The sequence below is a fragment of the Neoarthrinium moseri genome, assembly GCF_022829205.1.
Source record: "Neoarthrinium moseri strain CBS 164.80 chromosome Unknown scaffold2_Wmoseri_CBS_16480, whole genome shotgun sequence".
In the NCBI taxonomy this organism is placed as follows: domain Eukaryota; kingdom Fungi; phylum Ascomycota; class Sordariomycetes; order Amphisphaeriales; family Apiosporaceae; genus Neoarthrinium; species Neoarthrinium moseri.
In genome coordinates this window covers 916,387-935,385 of record NW_026055116.1, presented here as the reverse complement: position 1 = coordinate 935,385, position 18,999 = coordinate 916,387, and the positions used below count along the sequence as shown (strand labels likewise).

The 18,999-nt window shown below is 53.8% G+C and overlaps 6 protein-coding genes across 6 annotated transcripts; all 6 read left to right on the top strand.

The window, feature by feature from the left end:
- Window positions 1-304: 304 nt before the first annotated feature.
- On the top strand, window positions 305-670 carry JN550_001038 (uncharacterized protein; the record flags this gene model as incomplete). Its single annotated transcript, XM_049308634.1, has 1 exon — window positions 305-670. The coding sequence occupies one exon, from the start codon at window positions 305-307 to the stop codon at window positions 668-670; it is 366 nt and encodes a 121-aa protein (XP_049176944.1).
- Window positions 671-2,104: 1,434 nt separating this feature from the next.
- Window positions 2,105-3,029, top strand: JN550_001037 (uncharacterized protein; the record flags this gene model as incomplete). The annotated part of the gene is made up of 2 exons (XM_049308624.1): window positions 2,105-2,905; window positions 2,964-3,029. The coding sequence occupies 2 exons, from the start codon at window positions 2,105-2,107 to the stop codon at window positions 3,027-3,029; spliced, it is 867 nt and encodes a 288-aa protein (XP_049176943.1).
- A 2,149-nt stretch (window positions 3,030-5,178) lies between these two features.
- On the top strand, window positions 5,179-5,711 carry JN550_001036 (uncharacterized protein; the record flags this gene model as incomplete). The annotated part of the gene is made up of 2 exons (XM_049308613.1): window positions 5,179-5,626; window positions 5,689-5,711. 2 exons carry the CDS (start codon window positions 5,179-5,181, stop codon window positions 5,709-5,711), a joined length of 471 nt encoding a protein of 156 aa, XP_049176942.1.
- A 2,119-nt stretch (window positions 5,712-7,830) lies between these two features.
- JN550_001035 (uncharacterized protein) lies at window positions 7,831-9,139 on the top strand (the record flags this gene model as incomplete). Its single annotated transcript, XM_049308602.1, has 3 exons — window positions 7,831-7,833; window positions 7,884-8,178; window positions 8,229-9,139. 3 exons carry the CDS (start codon window positions 7,831-7,833, stop codon window positions 9,137-9,139), a joined length of 1,209 nt encoding a protein of 402 aa, XP_049176941.1.
- A 2,354-nt stretch (window positions 9,140-11,493) lies between these two features.
- JN550_001034 (uncharacterized protein) lies at window positions 11,494-13,889 on the top strand (the record flags this gene model as incomplete). Its single annotated transcript, XM_049308591.1, has 4 exons — window positions 11,494-12,116; window positions 12,173-12,352; window positions 12,416-12,931; window positions 12,986-13,889. The coding sequence occupies 4 exons, from the start codon at window positions 11,494-11,496 to the stop codon at window positions 13,887-13,889; spliced, it is 2,223 nt and encodes a 740-aa protein (XP_049176940.1).
- Window positions 13,890-15,139: 1,250 nt separating this feature from the next.
- Window positions 15,140-18,646, top strand: JN550_001033 (uncharacterized protein; the record flags this gene model as incomplete). The annotated part of the gene is made up of 1 exon (XM_049308579.1): window positions 15,140-18,646. The coding sequence occupies one exon, from the start codon at window positions 15,140-15,142 to the stop codon at window positions 18,644-18,646; it is 3,507 nt and encodes a 1,168-aa protein (XP_049176939.1).
- Window positions 18,647-18,999: the final 353 nt, after the last annotated feature.

Sequence of the window (18,999 nt, the reverse complement as noted above, 5' to 3'; positions counted from 1 at the left end):
AAGAAGTCGTGAGAGCTCAATCGTACGACGACGACGACGACGACGACGACGACGACGACGACGACGACGACAACGCGGCAGCACCTCCGAGTCTCTGCCATTCACCAACCCTCGTCCCTGGAACCGCATGAGGAGGTGCATCGCCCAGCTTATCCTGCTGTCCCGGTCATGATCCGGCCCCTGGGGACTGTTCTATAGGTACGCCTCTGTCGCCCCGTGAAACGCCCGTGAAAGGCCTCATTCCCAGCCTGCGTGCGCCATCTAACCGCAAATGCAGTGCGCCCCAACCCCCCAAGCCGCGACAATGCCGCCTCATCTCCATCCCCGGTCGCGCATGACCTCGTCTCTGTTTGGACTCACCATAGCTGCGAGCTTTTTCGTCGTCGGCCTGCCCCATGTGCTGCCATGCCCGGCCCCTCGCGTCCGCCTCGCCGACTCGGAAACAACAGCAGACGGCACCAGGAGGAGGCGGAGGAGGAAGTCCGACGCGACCGAGGTCAAGGATGGCATCGCACAGTTCGAAAGCACCACTGAAGACTTTGAGAGGCTGGCCGCAAAGGATGCCGCCAAACGGGAATGCCCTGTACCAAAGCCGGGAGGCGTCATCGGCGGCCTGATGGGATTCAACAAATCGAGGCCGGACAACGAGCAATCACATAACAACAGGTGACAGATGCTTCCTCTACTGCATAGGACACGGTCATGGTGTTTCCCATCTGCTGCATTGGGCCAGGAACATAGGATGTATACTACTCTGCTGTACATGAACGGCTTTTGGAAGGCGAGCATACATAAAAGGATAAAGAAAGAATATACCCCAATACACACCGTGCTGCCGGCATCAGCGAACTTGCCTTAGCCTGTACAATGCGTCATGTCGCACCACCACATGTCCGTTGTTGTTGACGCCTCTCCTGGGTGCGATTGAACTAACGTTAGTGAGAAGACTGTTTTGCCAGGGAGAATATACCTTGTGCCCCATGCGCGAAGAGGATTTCGAACATGGTGTCGTTCATCCAGAACCATCCAGGACTTGTGGGCCATATATCATACGACATCATGCTGCAAGGATCATCCACAAGATCACCCCCAACCCAACTCTGCAAGCCCAGGTGCCGAATTGATTTGCACACATCGTGCAGTTTGGATCATAAGAGTCCTGATGGGAATCTTGGAATCGCCGCGCTCAGGGCCGCCCATTGTGCGAATTTGGCACCGTGTCGTGCCGGGACGGCGATCCCGGGGGCGTACACTGTCGGAGAATTCATCCCCGGAGGGTTGGCACCTGTTAGTGTTGCAGCCATGTTGTGCGGCGATTGCAACCCCTTCCTGCATCCCGGCCTAACACGCCTTGACAGGAGCATTCCTATAGCATGAAGCCGGCTTTCCTTGGCTCACAGTACTGCAAGTGGATCTTTGGCAGAACCAAGCTTTTTGTCAAGTTTTGTCATCTCATCTACCGCTGCACAGATGACATCCATCTGGCCCTTGCATCCATCACTCAATTCAGACGACATCCGAGCCGATCAGGAGTCTTGGGCTTAGTCCTCACATCGTAGAGCTTGGCCTCTGGAGCAGTCTTTTTTCGTGACAACCCGGAGCTGTTATGATCGCCATAGGCGTCAAGGTAGGGAAACACAAGAGGAAAGTCAGGGTGCTCATCTGTGCCAATGGAATTGGAACGTTTCCGTCTCGTAGGAGACTCAGCCACCCGGGTAGACCAGATGGCGGGACTGGGCAATAAGCATATGTCCCCTTGGAGATCTATATGGACAATTTCTGGTTGTGGGATCCGACCGCTATAAGGTATTTATATCCAGATCGTCCTCTCTCCAAATTTCCTTCCATCTCGCTTCTAGCTGTCATATTGTTCTACTTCATCGGTCGCGTATTCATCAAGAGGTAAGTTCTGACTACCACCAACTATTGCTGCTTTCCATCTAATTCTTGGTAGCTGTGCTCTTCACCTTCATTTCTCGTCACTCATTATATCCTAAATCTCTGAAGGTACGTGAACAGCGGCCAAACTTAGCAGGACCGCAACGGCTTATACTCACATAGCGGGCTTCCTCACCCAAAGACTTAATACCCCACCACCATCATAATGAAGTTCATTACTTTGCTCGCTGGTATGGCTATGGCCGTCCCCGTTGTCTGGGCCGAACAGGCAGCAGCCGCCGGCAACGGTGTGGCCGTGGTAGGCCAGCAGGCAGAAGAGGCGGCCAAGTTGAACGGAGCCGAGAACGCTGTGGCTGAGGGCGAGCAGAAGAAAGAAGAGGAGGCCAACCAGCAGTTAAATGGGGCCGAGAACGCAGAAGCTCAGCTCGATGAACAGCAGAAGAAGGAAGAAGAAGCCAACCAGGATGAGGCCAACCAGGAGGAGAACGCAGACGCCGAGCAGAACAACGAGCAAAACAACGAGCAAAACAACGAGCAAAACAACGAGCAAAACAACGAGCAAAACAACGAGCAAAACAACGAGCAGAACAACGAGCAGAACAATGAAGAGGCCAACCAGAACGAGAACGAGAACGCAGCGGCTGAGGAGCTCGGCCAGCAATTGGACAACTCGACTCTTGCTGTTAACGGATCTGATGTCGCCAACCAGCTTGGAAACGAGCTCGGCAACATCAACCTTGACCCCAACAATCTTGAGGGCAGCTTGGGCCAGAATATCGAGGAGCTAATGCTCAACATGGGCATCTGCAACTTCGACAGCAGCATCCTCTCCGGTCTCGGCGTCGGCCAGGAGGTGCAGCTCTTGCTCCAACTCCAGCAGCTGGCTCAGCTTCAGGCTCTCGGTCTCGTCAACTCGGTATCCGTTCAGCAGTTGCTCCAGCAGGAGTTCCTCCTCGGAAATTTCGGCCTCAACATCTTCAGGCGCAAGATCAACGAGGTCGTCAGAGTAAGTCACATTCACATTACATTCGGTCACCACGAGTCTATGCTAACGTCCGCACCAGAAGAGTGCTGGCCGCAAGCGAAGCTACACTTTCGGCAAGCGACAGTGTGCTGCTGGCTCTGCTTAAAAGGCTGGGCTTCCAAATGTAGACAGATGCGCGGAGAGAAGCTGGGCAATTCAGCCGCTAGGCATATCGGCACTGCAACGGGCTGTTACCAAAGCTTGGTCTCGTCTGGTCTTTGACACTCTACAGGGGAAGGTCAAAGCGCTCGCCTTGGCCTAGCCTTGCGTTATCCAGAGGGCGTGACACGCCTGATTAAGTTACATTTGAAGTGGAGGTCTGCACGGTTGTCAATTCTCGGATGAGCTGGTAATGATAACTATATTCACACGACCTGCGATAGTAATATAATTAAATATCATGAACCATGAGACTCTTTAAAGCTCTGTGACATGGCAACATACATTCAACGCTTTAATCAGGTAGTTCCTCTTATATCTTCTACAAGTAGCGGCCAAATATCGGGATGACACAGTTATATGGTGAGATCGTTGCATTGTATTAAACAGACCGGATGGCAGAACCTGTCTAGCTCTGTCGGCGAGTGGCCACAAGGATAGGACGGTGCCGATGTCTGCTATACCATGCCATAAACAGTGCCCATTATAGTTATGCCACGGCGTTGGCTGTCTGTTACCTGGACATCTGTGACAGTTCCGCGCTGGAGATCAGTCCGGATGAGGGAACTTGGGGTAAACATGCATCATTCGGCAAGCCGGCTGGAGTCCCCTCCAAGGACTCTCAAGACTGGGGTAGGAATCTACCCCTGTCGGAGAGGCATATGAGGCTCAATGTCCTCAAACACCCCCGTCCGACCATCACAATTCCTTCCACCCCTGTGCCAACGACCCTGGCCCACAGTCGTCCGTGCAAAGCCTCTAATTGGCCACATAATTCCCCGGCATTTGAGATGGCAGGCCGCTTAAGCGGGAAACCTTCTTTAACACCCCGGCTGCTCGGTACGCATGGCAGACGAAGCTTGACCAATTCGAGTCTGGCCTCCATCTGATTCCGCCAAGACGTTTCCAACTTGACAGCCGTGAAAGCTTGTCCGGCCGTTTTCGACATGCTCAGACGAAGATCCCGCAGGGGCTATCGCGGGCTGCCATTGAGCCGCTGCGAGCTATTCCGCTTGAAGCAAAACCTATACTACTTTGACGAATCCTGCTTGAGCTGCCTACTCGCTTGCTCTATGAAAACATCGCAAAACAAGCGGGCATCCTCGCCGGCGATCATGCAAGGCGAAGGGCGGCACGCTGGTGCTGCCCAGCGTAGGCGCTGCACGGAAGTGACTTGCTCTGACAGCCGGATAATAGCTTGAAAGGAAGTAACGGTGCCGGAGAAGTTACTTGTCAGCCCAGATCAGGTGGCCGCCTTGCTAATTGTGGTCCGAGTAAGGTTATTTTGAGGACCCAGATCCTGGCCGTGGGCCATCACCAAGCCTTTGCGTTCGGCCAGCCGTTCTTCCGTGCATGGCCCATGACGTTCCCAAGATTGCTCAGCTCCCTTCACACACAGCCGCCAGCCGTATGGTGGCTCTGGCGAGGGCCCCCCCTGGAAGAGCGCAGCAGCGCGAAGCCACACCCATTGGTCCCGGTGCCGTTCTAGCGTATCGGACATATTCACTGCTGGGGTTCATCCCACGCAGATATGCTGTGCCCACCAAACAAGCTCCTCTGCACGGAAGCCCGGCCAGCACCAATGAGTCCTCTCTCATACCCCCCCTGTTGGTTCGTTTTACTCGAAAGTCTTCCGTCCAGTAACAATGACAACCTGATACGCACCGGATCCCTCCTTCGAGATACATCCGAATAGTTTTTGCCCCCCAAAAGGCTTGGCACTGTTTCTTCTTCTCATGCCACGGCATCGTGCCGCCCGTGACAGCTTGACTCAACTGATATATAAGACGAGGTCACTTCATGGTGGGTATCCTTCTTGTTTCTCCATCCCATCTTCAGACAATCCAGTCAACCAACACATTCATTCATTCCTCCAGAGGTATAGTTGCTTCCGCGCAATACTTACTTGAGAACGGCTTCACTAACTTCTTCCACAGCTGTGCTCGTTGTTCGCTACATTCCTTAATTCCTTCGTTTGAACATTTGAGGTATGTGAACCAATCCTGGGCCACCTGATCAGAAGGCAATTGGCTAACAGGCGCCTATAGCTGTGCTCCTTTAACCATCTAATTATTTTAATTACTCCAACTTTCAAAATGAAGTTCTCCACTGCCATCGTTTCCGCCCTTGCGGCCGTTGTCTCTGCTGCCCCTACCAAGGAGGTTGCTCCCCGCGGCATCTTTGATGCTTCCCAGTTCAACAACTTCCAGTTCAACAACCTGGACCTGAACTACCTGAGCGTCGTCAACGGCCTCGACTTCAACATCCTGCAGCAGCTCGCCTCTGTCAACAACTTCAACATCAACGGATTCCAGAACGTCTTCGCCGGAAACGTCTTCGACATCAACGCCCTGCTCCAGCTTCAGCAGATCCAGCAGCTGATCCAGCTCCAGCAACTCGGTGTCTTGGGCGGCTTTGACCTCAGCACCTTGGCCCTTAACAACGTCAACTTTGGCCTCATCAACGCCGTTGGTGGTATCGACTTGACGCAATTCATCGACTCGTCTCTGATCCCCCAGATCCAGACCATCGTCCAACAACAGGGTACGTGATCTATTCAAGCCTGGCTCTACACCAGAGTGTTTTGACTAACATGCCCGGTCTAGTTACTACTGTCATCAAGGAATAGGTGGCTGCGAAACGAACGGGGGGTTGATCGGGGGCTAGACAGGCCCCCATCAACTTCCTCCCGAACGTCCAATACCCTTGTGGTGTCTTGTGGCATTACATCCGGGTTTAGATCATGCCACATGGCGGGTACATGGATTAGAGCAGGCGCATTGAGCAGGGTCTGATGGAACTGGTATGGTCGAACATGTACAGCTTTGGCTTTCTACATGTGTATACACACACTTCTCGCCGGTGTTGGCAATTACGTTTCTCTTAATCTCAGGGCACTGGTTGGGTTGTGTGTGGACGAAGGAAAAGGGTTTACGTAGTAACAGGGGGGGATGAATGGACTGGGGTTTATTGGGTCTCCCTATTGTACAGAGATGATTCTCGCACGCTTTTCTGTACGCAAATTTCGGGTTAATTCATGACATCTCAACAACAGCAGCTCCTGTCTCATTCTCACCGTCTTTCTCCCCACCTGCTGCCTATGCGCATTGTGCGGCGGGCTGGGATATCAAATCGAGTATTGCAACGACCCCCCCTGTTTGATCCACATACGGCTGCGAAACTTCCGGGGCCATCAAACATGTCGCTTCAACCCGTCAGCATCACCCGCAAAGCGCAAGTTGATCAAGCAACTCACGACCCAGGGATTTTCTGATAGGTTGAGACTGATCTGATGAACTACGTCGAGCGAGTGGGTATGACAGTGGCCTCATTGGCGAGGGTATGGATAGTATGCGTCAGCATGGGTGCATTTGATTCGTTCTTGCCACTTCTGAGTCACAAAAATGACCTCGCTTGGAAGTAGAGCCTCGCAATTTGTTGCTCAGTTAATGCATGCGTAGATGCGTCGTACGATGCCACTTCCGCTGCGCGCCCCAATATACGTCTGGCACTTTGTAAAGAATGTCATTGTATGGACCCAATAGAACAAAACACCTACAATTGAATTGGTTTTGGTCGGAGATTGGAGCCATACTGTGTGGCTATGTGGCGCTCAAGCATGGAGTCTTATTTCATAAGTCAAACAATCAGCACTGCTCGAGGTGGCATGTCTGATCCCCTGCCGAGGTTATCAGTCTTTGTCCCCTGTATGGCCAAGGCAACCTGCAGAGAAATGTCATACCTGCGTGAATCGTCTGTCTGCTAATTCCCCTAGGACCGTATTGGCTATACTGAGATATTATCTCACCGGGAACTTTCATGCGTCAAATCCCCTCATGGAGGGCGCTGACGGTTGCGGGGTGATTATTTCCGCAATCCGCACCATGCGTATACCAAGAGCCAAGGTATGAATATGGGCACAAGACGCGATCGCATAGCAGACGTTGCAAGGGTTCATCTCGGATTTCTATACCCTCTATTAGATGATTGGTGTTTATTCTTTGTCAAGGTTTTCTGTTCAACCTTGTCTACTAGTAATGCAAGACGACTATCGATTCCCGATCTGGACCGCAAGTATACATAGCATCGTGTTATTGTAGTTGTCAATCGAAAGCTAAGCGGAGTTCAGTGATGAGTTGGCAAATCACTGCAGTGACACGGAGCAATCACCCGTTGGAGCTAAAAGAGCAACAACACATGAATGGGGTTTGTTCTTGGCTTGATAGACATCTTCCACTCCCTTAAAGACTGTGCATTTTTCAATGGCCCAAATCATTTTTGAACCTTTAGAAAATTTTTCAATGGTGTTTGTCGTCTGAATGCGGGGCCACTACATATTCAGATTTTGTCTCATTACGACTATTCTCTGAAATTCATCCGTTGCCTCATTCTTCTTCCGTTCGAGAAAGGGCTTACGACAAAGAAACACAGCCATGAATGCTTATATCTCATTGGCTACAGTAGTCTATGCTACGTTGGCGCTTGTAAGACTCGGTTTAGAATGATTGTCCGATCGCACGAAGCTGATTATTCTTGCAGCCGATGGTGTACGGGTTGATTTGGTGTGTATATAGCCTGTATTTCCACCCACTCGCCAAATATCCTGGGCCAAAATTAGCTGCTGTGTCACAAGTCAGTCTAGTAATCTTCCAAAATGAGTGCGAATAGTAATGATCTCTAGCTATGGTATGCAGTAACTTGGACAAGGGGCAACTGGCCTTTCGTCCTGGAGCGTGTTCACCGCCAATATGGTAAGATCGTTCGCATAGCGCCAAACGAGCTATCGTTCTCCTCTATACAGTCATTTCAGGACATATACGGAGTCCCTACGAAGTCGAGAAAGCTGTTCCCTAAGTCGGAATTATTTTATGACATGGGAAGCACAGCAAATATCGGATACGAACGAGACCCGGAAAAGCACTCTGCCAAGCGCAAGATGTTCGCGCCTAGTTTTAGCGCACAGGCTTTGAGAGACCAAGAACATATTATTCATCAGTATACGGATATCTTCCTCCTACAGATAGAACGACTTGGTACTCAGCCTAATCGCATAAATATCACCGAAGCCCTCGAATGGCTGACTTTCGATATCATGGGTGAGTGGTGTTGTATGCACCAGAAACTCCGGTCTGATTGGTGATTCCAGGTGAGCTCACGTTTGGGGAATCCTTCGGCGCAGTACGAGAAGCGAAGCATCACTATTGGGTCTCTATTCTCCTAGCGGCAGTCTACGGAGCCAGCGTGGCAGGACTGAGGAACCGTCTTTCGGTACTGAAGTATATCATACCCTTGTTGATCCCCAAGGAAACCGCCAAGAGAGCCGCACAGCATCATGCTCTCTCGCTGCGAAAAGTTCGTCACCGTCTTGAAATAGGCGACGCCAACGGACGCGAGGACTTCTTTGCCAATATCATTCGGAATGGCAAGATGGGTGAGGAGCAGCTCACCAGCGAAGCAACCATACTCATGATCGCAGGCGCTGAGACAACTGCCACAGCACTCACGGCGGCCTTGTACTTCCTAGGCGCCAATCCCAGTTGTCTCTCTGAGCTTAGAGATGAACTGAGTCGGGCCTTTGCCTCTAGCAAAGATATCACGGGAGACCGGACGGCAGGGTTTCCTTATCTCAACGCAGTCCTGGAGGAAACAATGCGCATTTTCCCACCTTCTCCCGTCGGCCCTCCGCGGAAGTCACCTGGGGAAACCGTGGATGGGGTTTTTGTACCAGAGGGGATGTACGTCTCAACCGACATAACGAGTCTACACCGAGACGCCCATAATGCCCCGGACCCGCATGCCTGGAAGCCAGATAGATGGATTGGGGAGCAAGGCAAGCATGGGAAACCTTACACGGTGCCTTTCAGCATCGGCTCTCGGTCATGCATTGGAATAACCCTCGCGTACCTGGAGATGCGCATCGTCCTGGCCAAGATTGTTTACACCATGGAGTGGGAGTTTGTCGATGACCCAGGCTACTGGCCGGATCGATGTACACTCACGCAACTGTGGAAGAAGGCGCGCTTGGAAATGAGGTTTCGGCGTCGAGCTTACTCCTGAACGGAACAGTTGAGCAGATGATATGCCTGTCACATTCTTTATCATCGTACCGGGTATGTCTGAGGTTAAACCAACAGCTTGGCTTTCCTTATAGTTCATATTCCAGGAGGGCCATTCTTTGGTAATGCGAATGTTAAGGATTGCTGGGCTCCCAAAGCAGTCCACCAGCCGAAAAGACATATATTGGCCCCCTCAGTTTCTCCTGTCCCAATCTTCGATGCCAACGATTTCAAAATCGAAATGGTCGCAAACAGTCTTACCTCTTCCTAACACTGACTCGAAGAGGGATAATAGCCCAATAGCCACCGTGTCGGCGGCCTTACCGAGCTGACGCAAACGGGGGCTCATGATTCTGCCGCATCAATGACTTTTGTTTAGATTCACTTACTCTCGCCCTCGCATAAGACAACAGGTGGCTCTGATTACAAGTACCGCACAGTCCTAGGTCTGGTCAGTGGCTATTGACGCATGTGTGTATAACAACAAGATGTTGTTAGCGTGGATCAGCATCTATGAGCCTAGCAGCACTGGGGCACGAACACTCTTGCTTAGGGAGGCTTATAGATTGATTAGTAGCAACTACTAGAAGCCTCGCCTTCCAGCTGGCTGATCCGCGTTTGCCATGGATTGCAGTCATTCAGATTTCGCTCGGAATAAATTTGTCAAGATATGGAAACATCGAGTACCTGGTCAACTGCGACCTACAAGCTATTTGTAGGTCGTGGCTTTGCAACTGCTCCAGGTGCTATGCTTCAGCTCTTGTGCAGTTGCTCCAACGAACCATACAAAACACTTATCACGAACGCAGTACGGAAATTCAACGTCGCACTGAGGAAGAAAATGTGGTCCAATGTGCTTTATTTGGCTGGATGAGGGTACTATAGACATGTCAAGGGTCGGTCGATGAAGGCCGGTCTAGCAAACATACCAAGCTGCCTCGAAGTGGGACAGCAGAGGCGGCCTCCCACCCTATCGCCTCCACAGCATGACTCGTCTTACACATGCGTCAGTCTCTCGTGTGGTTTGCACGGCAACTATGCAAAGAGCGCAGCTGCAGTCGCGTTGCGCTTGTCAGCATCTGACCAGCAACGTATATTAGTTTATTGCCGCCTCTGTTGACTGGGAGTCGTCAGCCAGCCACCCCCTTTTCTGCCTGTTTGGGGGCGAGCCTAGTCTGGCCGAGACATTATCCACGGGTATCAACCATGATGAATCGCCAACGGCAGAGAGAGACGTGGTTGGTAACTCAGCATTGCATTCGATCGACCTGAACCACCTCGTCAAAGGGCAGCTTGTGCCGTTCAGCTCGACCTCTGCGAACAATTACGACCTGTCATTACCTCCGCGAGGTGAAAAGCCGTGCTTCCTTTTTCCGTCCGTTGGCTTCTGACCTCTCACCTGTCCAGCTGGGGTGGGACCAGTAAAGAGCTGTCTGGACTCTGCAGGGGACAGTCTGGTCAGTGAGCGACGAGTCGACGAGAGGGCCGACAGGTGATTGGCCGCGCGTGGCAACCCGGCGTGGGTACGGTAGGGTGGCGTGGGCCGCACTCCCCCATCTGCCCCTCCTCCGCGAACTGGAACAGCCAACCGTGAGCCCTGCTGCACGTCCGGTGAGCTGGGGCACAAGGGGACACCACACGGCTGTGACGCTGGTGGCCGACGTACTGGGCTTGCTGGGCCCTTCACCTTGCCATTGAGGTCGCAGATCAAGGTGGCCGACGGTGAGGGTTTCGAGAGGGGCTTCTCAGAGCCAAGTCTCCCTCCCTTCCCCCAGTGCCGGCGACAATTGACTTTCACGGCTTCGGGCGGCAATCTGGAATGCATGCTGCGATCTTACGTTACCTTATTTCCAGACGTCCTTCTGCTCGTCTGCTCGTCTGCTCCGGGGAGCCTTCCCCAACCAACAACAGCGCGAGCTCCCTATGCACTTCTGGCTGCAGCTCCAATCAGCAGTGAGAGGGGGTCGCAGCTTTCCCGCAGGTAGCCATTCAGGAGCAACCAGCTGTCCTGCTCCGCAAGAAGGCCGTTCGGTGCTCTCGCCTGATTGCTGCTTCAGAGCCTGAGGGCCCGGCACCGCCAGCGGTGCTCTCTGCGAATCCATTCCCGTCGAGGCTGACCAAGCGGGCCTTGGACGAATGGCAAGCCTGCGGCATGGAGAGCGCAGGGAGCGGCACAGGCCTCAGCACCATCCACGTTCCCTATCGCCTTCCCGTCTACTTGATTGGGAGGGGCCGCCGCATCCCGCGCTCGATTCGCTGCCCTACCGACCCCGAGCCCATGATATACAGGTGCCCGACAGCAGGACGTCCAGGCAACCTTCCTCGTCCCATCCTCGCCGTCGGGCATCCGAAGACATGCGAGCTCGCGAGAGCATGCCTCCGCCGACTCTGACCCGCCCGCATACTGTGACACATACACATCGGGGTGGCAAGGGGAGGGAGCCGCCCTCTCACGACGACGATGACTCTCGCAAGGGCCGGTCTAGAGTTAGGCGGAGGGCCAGGTCAAGGTCCCTGTCGGAATCGGAGAGGAGCAGGACGAGTAGCGAGGCCACACGGACGCCGAGGTCGGCCCGTGTAAACCATTCAACCCCGGATTCGAGGCGTTCGTCGAGGAGCTATTCCAGTCGCAGACCGTCTAGCGTCGACTCTGCCTCGTCCATCTCGACACAGAGTGAGGTCAAGGAGATACTGCGCCGGAAGCCCGCAGACATCGAGGTGTTGCCGGACAGGGAGAAGGTGAGCCACCGACGGCACCGCCGGAGACATAGGGGGAAGGAGGCGGTTGTCTATGAGGAACCCGATGTCTACGAAGACGAGATTACACAAACTTACAAACACGTCGCTCCGGGTGCTATGAGTAAGGGTGCTCACCGGCGAAGTCACCGGCATCATTCAGAATCCCGGAGCCCTTCACGTAGACGGCATCGCCACCACGATAATCGAGACGAGGTTAAAACATCGTCTAGATCCAAACGGTGTGTACTTTTGCGACACAAGCAGATGGTACTACGTATTGACTGGCGGTATTTAGGGGTACCAAGAAGTACTACAAGTCCGATAGCGCGCCGCTTGAGCGACCGAAACTTCCACGATCGTCCAGCTCCAATATCACCTCCTCTCATAGCGTGAGTGCCTCATCCAGAAGGTCTTCTTCGACGTTCATCAGCAATTTCTTTGGGTCGTCAGTCCATCCCGCACGGCCTGTTAAATAGTAAGCGCTCTCCTTGACAACGTCATACTCTCTTCCTGGATCACTTATCTAATGCTGAATCAGTGTCGAATGTGTTGCCTGCCTGGACGATGAAGTTCCATCTAATAAAACGGCCAAACTCAAGTGTGAACATAGGATGTGCCATTCTTGCATGAAGCGCATTTTCAAGGTATCCATCAAGGACCCGCAAATGATGCCTCCCAAGTGCTGTACAGAACAGCCGATTCCGGTAAAACACGTAGAGCGCCTGTTCGACACCAACTTCAAGAAAACTTGGAACCAGAAATTTCACGAGTATTCTACCCGCAACCGGATCTACTGTCCTTCGCGGAGGTGTGGCGAATGGATCAAGCCGGATCGAATACAGAAGTTCAAGGACGGCCGCAAGTATGCAAAGTGCGGCCAATGCAAGACAGAAGTGTGCTGTGTCTGCAACGGAAAGTGGCACAGGTCCAAAGATTGTCCTCGCGACGAGGCGACCAACGAGATCCTAGAGCAGGCAAAGGAGTATGGTTGGCAGCGTTGTTACAACTGCAAAACGATGGTGGAGCTGAAGGAAGGCTGCAATCACATGACTTGGTGAGTTTACGTCCACCATATTTCCTGGAGAGCGACATCTAATTCGGTTTCTAGTCGTTGTGGGTCGGAGTTTTGTATGATATGTGGTTCGAAGTGGAAGAGTTGCGAGTGTCCCTGGTTTAATTACGACGCGGTCGAGCAGGATCGACTGGAACACATCACTGTGCATGAGGAAAGAGACAGATCCTCTCCGCGAGAGAGCCGTGGGCACAGCACCAGGCATCGCGCGCAGACGTACGAGGAAGAGATTTTAATGCGGCGTGAACAGGAGCGACGCGATGAAGATTTCGCTCGGCGACTACAGTACGACGATACGGATGACGATTATATCGACAGCTATGGCAAACTGGTTGGGATCGGCAATTCGGCCGGCCATTTTATGAATGATGACTACAGACGAACGCCACGAGTAGTACCTCCAGCACCCTCTCCACCTCTGGCGGCGGTGGACAGGGCTAACACGGGGGATTATGTGACGGGCGTCAACCGGGCTCGAGGAGTTCGTGCAAGTTCAATGGAACGACGATTGGCCGATAGATTTTCGGAGCAACGCCACGGTACCAGTCCAACCCACCGATCTTACACCCACCCAATGCCACCTCCGCCACCGCCTCCTCTAGGTCTCGGCATGAGCCCCCCGCTGCCAACTCAACCACCACCAGGAATGCCCTTTGTCAGGAGGCACACGATGGAGGAAGACTTATACGGCGGTCCGTCTCATGTACGGATGGCCGAGCGGATGACTCCCGGCCGCGCTAGGCTTGATTACGAGGCCGAGGCAGCAATCCATGCCCCTATAAGCCGGAGACGGCCTAGGGAGCCGATGCACGAGCCGCCGAGAGATTCGGTGCTGGCCGGGCTTTCCGGCCCACGGACCGGCATGAATCGCGTATTCGAGTGGCGCAATCACGTCGCCCCTGGAGAGCCAGATAATGCTCACGGCATTGCTGCTCGGTAACTGGAACCCGCGCGGCCTCGGGACGGCATACTTTTGGATCGACCTTTATTGCGCTGGACCGTGATGGATGCTGTCTCGCTGATGATTTATGACTGATTTGGGGGCGTTCTAGTGATTTTGCACATATCATTGACCTCGGGGTCGCTGTAAAATAAATTGCCAACGCAACTTACCAGACGAGACGTACCTACGTACTTACGGCAGACATGTTTGATAGGGTTCTTAAGGTAGTTCTGGCGCATTGGTCTTTGTATAATTGACTTCCACCTTTGACTGAATATATTTATTTTTCTGCTGCCTTTCATTCGAGGTACATACTTAGTAGTTCGTATAAATGTCTATTGCTGACATTGCAAGATGTCCACCGCGAATACTCGGCTCATTGTCCAGCGTCACTTTGAGGGACCGGATCTAGTTGAGGATCAGTCTTTGCACCTTGCACCTTGCGCCTCGCTCTTACTTGGGGCCTAGAGATCATCAGGGAAACAGTTGGACGGTTTGTCATAACGCTCCAAGGGATCCCCATGTTTACCAAAGTTACCAACTTGAGCAACAAACTTTGGTAAGTAAGTGGCCAAGTGCGCGCCTCCAGGTCACGTCACAGGGCTGTGATGGTGCGGTCCCTGCAGGCGTCTGGCATTAGCCGCTAACCGCACCATCGGGAACCGGACGCCATCCGCAGAATGCGCTGTGGATCATTTGACCAGGTTGACATCAGCGGTGCGCTGGCGCTGGAAACGCGATCCTCACAGGCTCCACGACAATTTTAGCCCTCGTGATCGTGTCCGGACCTCACGGCGAGTAGCGTAGTTAGTGATTAACAGTCTGCCGCTCACCAGTCCGGCCATCCGTCGTTCATTGCCTCATGTATGGGTTATCAACGCCTGTTCACCTACTCCCAACCTGCATTTCCCTTGTGCGATGCCCAGCATCCGTTCCACTTGCATTGTTACGTTCGTCCTAGGTGTCTAGGTTGGCATGGGGTGCTAGAAACGTCATAATTCGTGGCTACTGTAACTGTACTGTGGACTGCTGTGCACGCGACTACTGAAGCCGCCCAGGGGCTGATAAGATACCGACCGGGCTCTACACCTGCAGCTACAACGGCGACCACGATCATTGACCGCTCGCCCGTACAATACGCCCCTCAGCTTCTTTGCTGATACCGGGTAATCGGCACAGTAGACACCACGCAGGCGCCTGCGCTGCTGCTACTGCTGCTGCTGCTGCTGCTTGCGGCGAGCAATAAGATGCTCCTCCTGCACCAGGTCGGGTCCGTCAAGATCGGCGAGGTCGTCAGGTATACCGTGACGTACCGGCCGAGCCACGACCGCATCCTACCCTCGCCTGAGGCCCTGCACCTACGCATCCGCAACACCTCGGCCATTGCCCTGCGCGCTGCCTTCGTACACGGACCCTACACCCTCAACGTCGCCGCCTATCCGGCCCACTTCGACCCGAATGTCCGCTTCGAGGACCCGCGCCTCTATGGCGTCCCCGAGTTCGAGCCCATGCTCAAGGCCGGCGGCACCTGGACCTGCCAACTCACTGTGCCCGAGCACATACGCCAGACCGCCGGCCAGGGCGCCAGCCGCGGCCACTTCGGCGGGGAGGAGCACGAGCAGGACAGTGTGAGCTGGATTATCGAGATCGACAGCCAGGTCATATTCTCGAGCTCCGCCGCCGTCGGCTATGAGGTTCTGCTCGCCAGGGACGACAAAAGCTTCAACCTGGGCAGTGCACCGGTCATGGGCAGCGGGCAAGCGCAGGTTCCTCAGCCAGGCAGGGTTAGCGACTTCCAGCAGAGCATCGGAGCCAAGGATGGTCATCACCCGGCCCAGATGAAGGGTGTTTTCTCGAAGGCCGTCACGTTGAAAGTTGAGGACACAGCTAGCTTGTGGAATACGCCAAGGTTACCAGGCTGGGACGAGTGGGGACACGGGCGGCCGAAAGAGATGAATCTGGGCAGAGATATCGCGACAGACGCCGCCGGCCCCCCGAGGAATGCGGACAAGGCGACGGCAAAAAGCATTAGGGAGGATGAAGAGATCAAGAACAAGGAGCGCCCGCCGAAGAAGGTGCATCTGGTGGTGATAACGCACGGTCTGCATAGCAACCTTGGAGCCGACATGTTGTACATGAAGGAGAGCATTGATGCTGCGGTCAAGCAGGCCAAGATTGATGCCAAGGCAAGAAGGGCGAAACAAAAGGCTGAAGGAAAAGCAGAGCAGCAACAAAACAACGCTGAGGCTACCCAAAATGAAGCAAAGAGCAGCGATCCAAAGGGGGTACCCTCCGCTGAGGAGGAAGATGAATACGAAGACGAGGACGTCATCGTTCGAGGCTTCTCAGGAAATGCCACTCGCACAGAAAGGGGCATCAAGTTTTTGGGCAAGCGTCTGGCACGGTTCATCTTGTCCATGACATATCCGGACCAGCCGTTTCTCCCGTCTGTGAAATCGACGGCTGAGACTATAGCTACTGCATTCAAACCCGATACCGAGAAAGGGGACAAGCCCGCACACAAGCACAGTTCGATACATCACCCCAAGCATCATGACCATCAGCGGGCTTTTCAGATTACCAGCATCAGCTTCATAGGACATTCTCTGGGCGGGCTGGTACAGACGTACGCAGTTGCATACATTCAGAAACACTCGCCGCAATTCTTCACCCTGATCCGGCCGATGAATTTCATCACGCTTGCGTCGCCGCTCCTGGGTCTTAGTAATGAAAACCCCCTTTACGTCAAGTTTGCCCTCGATTTCGGCTTAGTCGGCAGAACCGGACAGGATCTCGGTCTTACGTGGAGGGCCCCTACCATTGTCCGGAGCGGATGGGGCGCACTCGTCAGCACTCTAGGTGAAAGCGCCCACAAGAAAGTCATGGGTGAAGTCAGGCCCGAGTCCAAACCATTATTGCGAATTCTGCCAACCGGTCCGGCACATGTGGCATTGAAGAAGTTCAGGAACAGGACAGTGTACTCAAACGTGGTGAACGACGGCATCGTTCCTCTCAGGACCAGCTGTCTCCTCTTCTTGGACTGGCAAGGGCTGGGACGTGTCGAGAAAGCCCGCAGAGAGGCGGGGATCGTCGAATCCGTCATCGGCTTTGGATGGGCCGAGTTGACGGGGGCTAATGTTACTTCTCCTCGAAGAGGTCCGTGGTCTCCTGAGGGAGAATCAGGGCCGCCACAACAAGTTCCCCCAATTTCTGCTGTGTCATCTGAGCCTAGTTCGGACCGCGAAGACTCCAGAGAGGTTCCACTGCCCGCCACCAACGCAACAGTTGAGGACGATAGACAAAGCCTCAGTCTTACCACGCCATACCGTGAGGAGCCACCAGCACAGAATTCACAGACTCAGAACGAAGGACCATTATCTGGGTTCTTCAACTTCTTCAAACCAAAGGAAGCACCACCCTCGCCGGCCCCGAAGTCTCCTCGGCCCAGTTCGCCCAAGGGGTCGAAGATATACAAACGAAGCCAGACTCTTAAGCTTGAGAACGACTCGGCTTCCTCAAGCCAGTCCAAGGTGACAAGTGGGCATGAGCTGGACACCGATGAACAGAACCCCATGTCGGGACCTCCACGGACCAGCTTCTTCGAGTCAGCGGGAGATCTACTGAATCCCAAGCTGCCCTCCGTGGAATACTTGATTGATCCATCAAAGCGTCCTAGGGCGATCTTCCATGATCGTGTCTATCACCCTTCTGACATCCCATCTCCACCGCTGAAGAAGCGGCCTACCGGATCCCTTGCGATGCGGCAGAAGTCCTTCTCGCGTAGCGCCGGGTCACAAAAGCCGCCCAAGATAGAGAGGCACGATAGCACCTCGTCCTCTCCTTATCAAACCCCGCATCCCGGTGTCTCACACGAGGGCTCAGGACTCTCGACCATGGATTATGACGACTTGCTGCACACAAGTCCCGATCACGACCCGAACGATGTCATCGACAGTTCCAACATGAGCGTTGAAGAGAAAATTGCCCGTGCCTACCACAAGGGCCTGAGTTGGCGCAAGGTGCTCGTGAAGCTCGAGCCTGATGCGCATAATAACATTATCGTCCGCCGTATGTTCGCCAACGCGCACGGCTGGCCTGTTGTCAAGCATCTCGTGGATGCCCACTTCAGCGATGCTGCTGCTGCTCGGCTGCCCGATAAGAACGAGCAGAGCCAGGAGCGCGCCAAGCCCATGCATGAGCAGCCCGACGAGACGGGCGCGGAGACCAAGCAGGCAAAGCCGCAGACCGAGACTCAGCACGCCAAGTCAGGAGATGGAGCGGGTGCAGGGGATGAGCAAGACGACGCGGCAGACCTGTCTCGTTATGAAGAAATGCCTACCTCTCCATCGGAAGACCGCGAGGCTGAGGATGCTGTGCCTGACCTTCCCAATCCCCATGCGCCATCGCTACATAGCTCGCAATCGCATGATACACATTTGCATTTGGGAGGCTCCCCTGGATCACCGCCACGACCTAGCTACGACCGTCTCGACTCCGTAACGTGGAGCGACCGCGACTGGGCCGACAGCGACAACGAGAGCGAGGACATGGATTCCCTTGCCTACGGTGCCGTGCGGAAGACCTCGAGCGAGGAGAAGCATAAAGAGAAGGGCAAGGACGTCGAGAGGGCCGGCAGCCCTGTCTGGAACTGGACCGAGAAGATCGTGGGCAAAGGCGCCGCTGGGAAGGGGCGAAAGAGCCCGGCGCCGAAGAGTCCTGGCGTCGAGCCGCAGGACGCCGCAGGACAATCCTGAGGGAAATTATGGTTAGATGACAGGCAGATTAGAAGGACATAGAATATATAATACCGAAAGTTATGATCAGGAAATTGTGGCCTCCAGATGCGTACGAGAGATGAAATTTCATAATTATTTACATCATACTCTCTGTCCACTTAGAGACTACTATGAAAGTTGAAACTTTTCCGAATTATTCCAATGTCAGCAATCTTGTCTATGAGGTCCGCGTTTCTGTGGGACCAGGGTTGCTACGGTCACGAACATAACCTCATTCACAATCAGTCATCAGCGGGCAGTAGAGTGAGTGACGTTTGGGCCAGAGTTTTACTTAGGAAGCAACTTTGAGGAGCTAGTAGACTACGGTATTT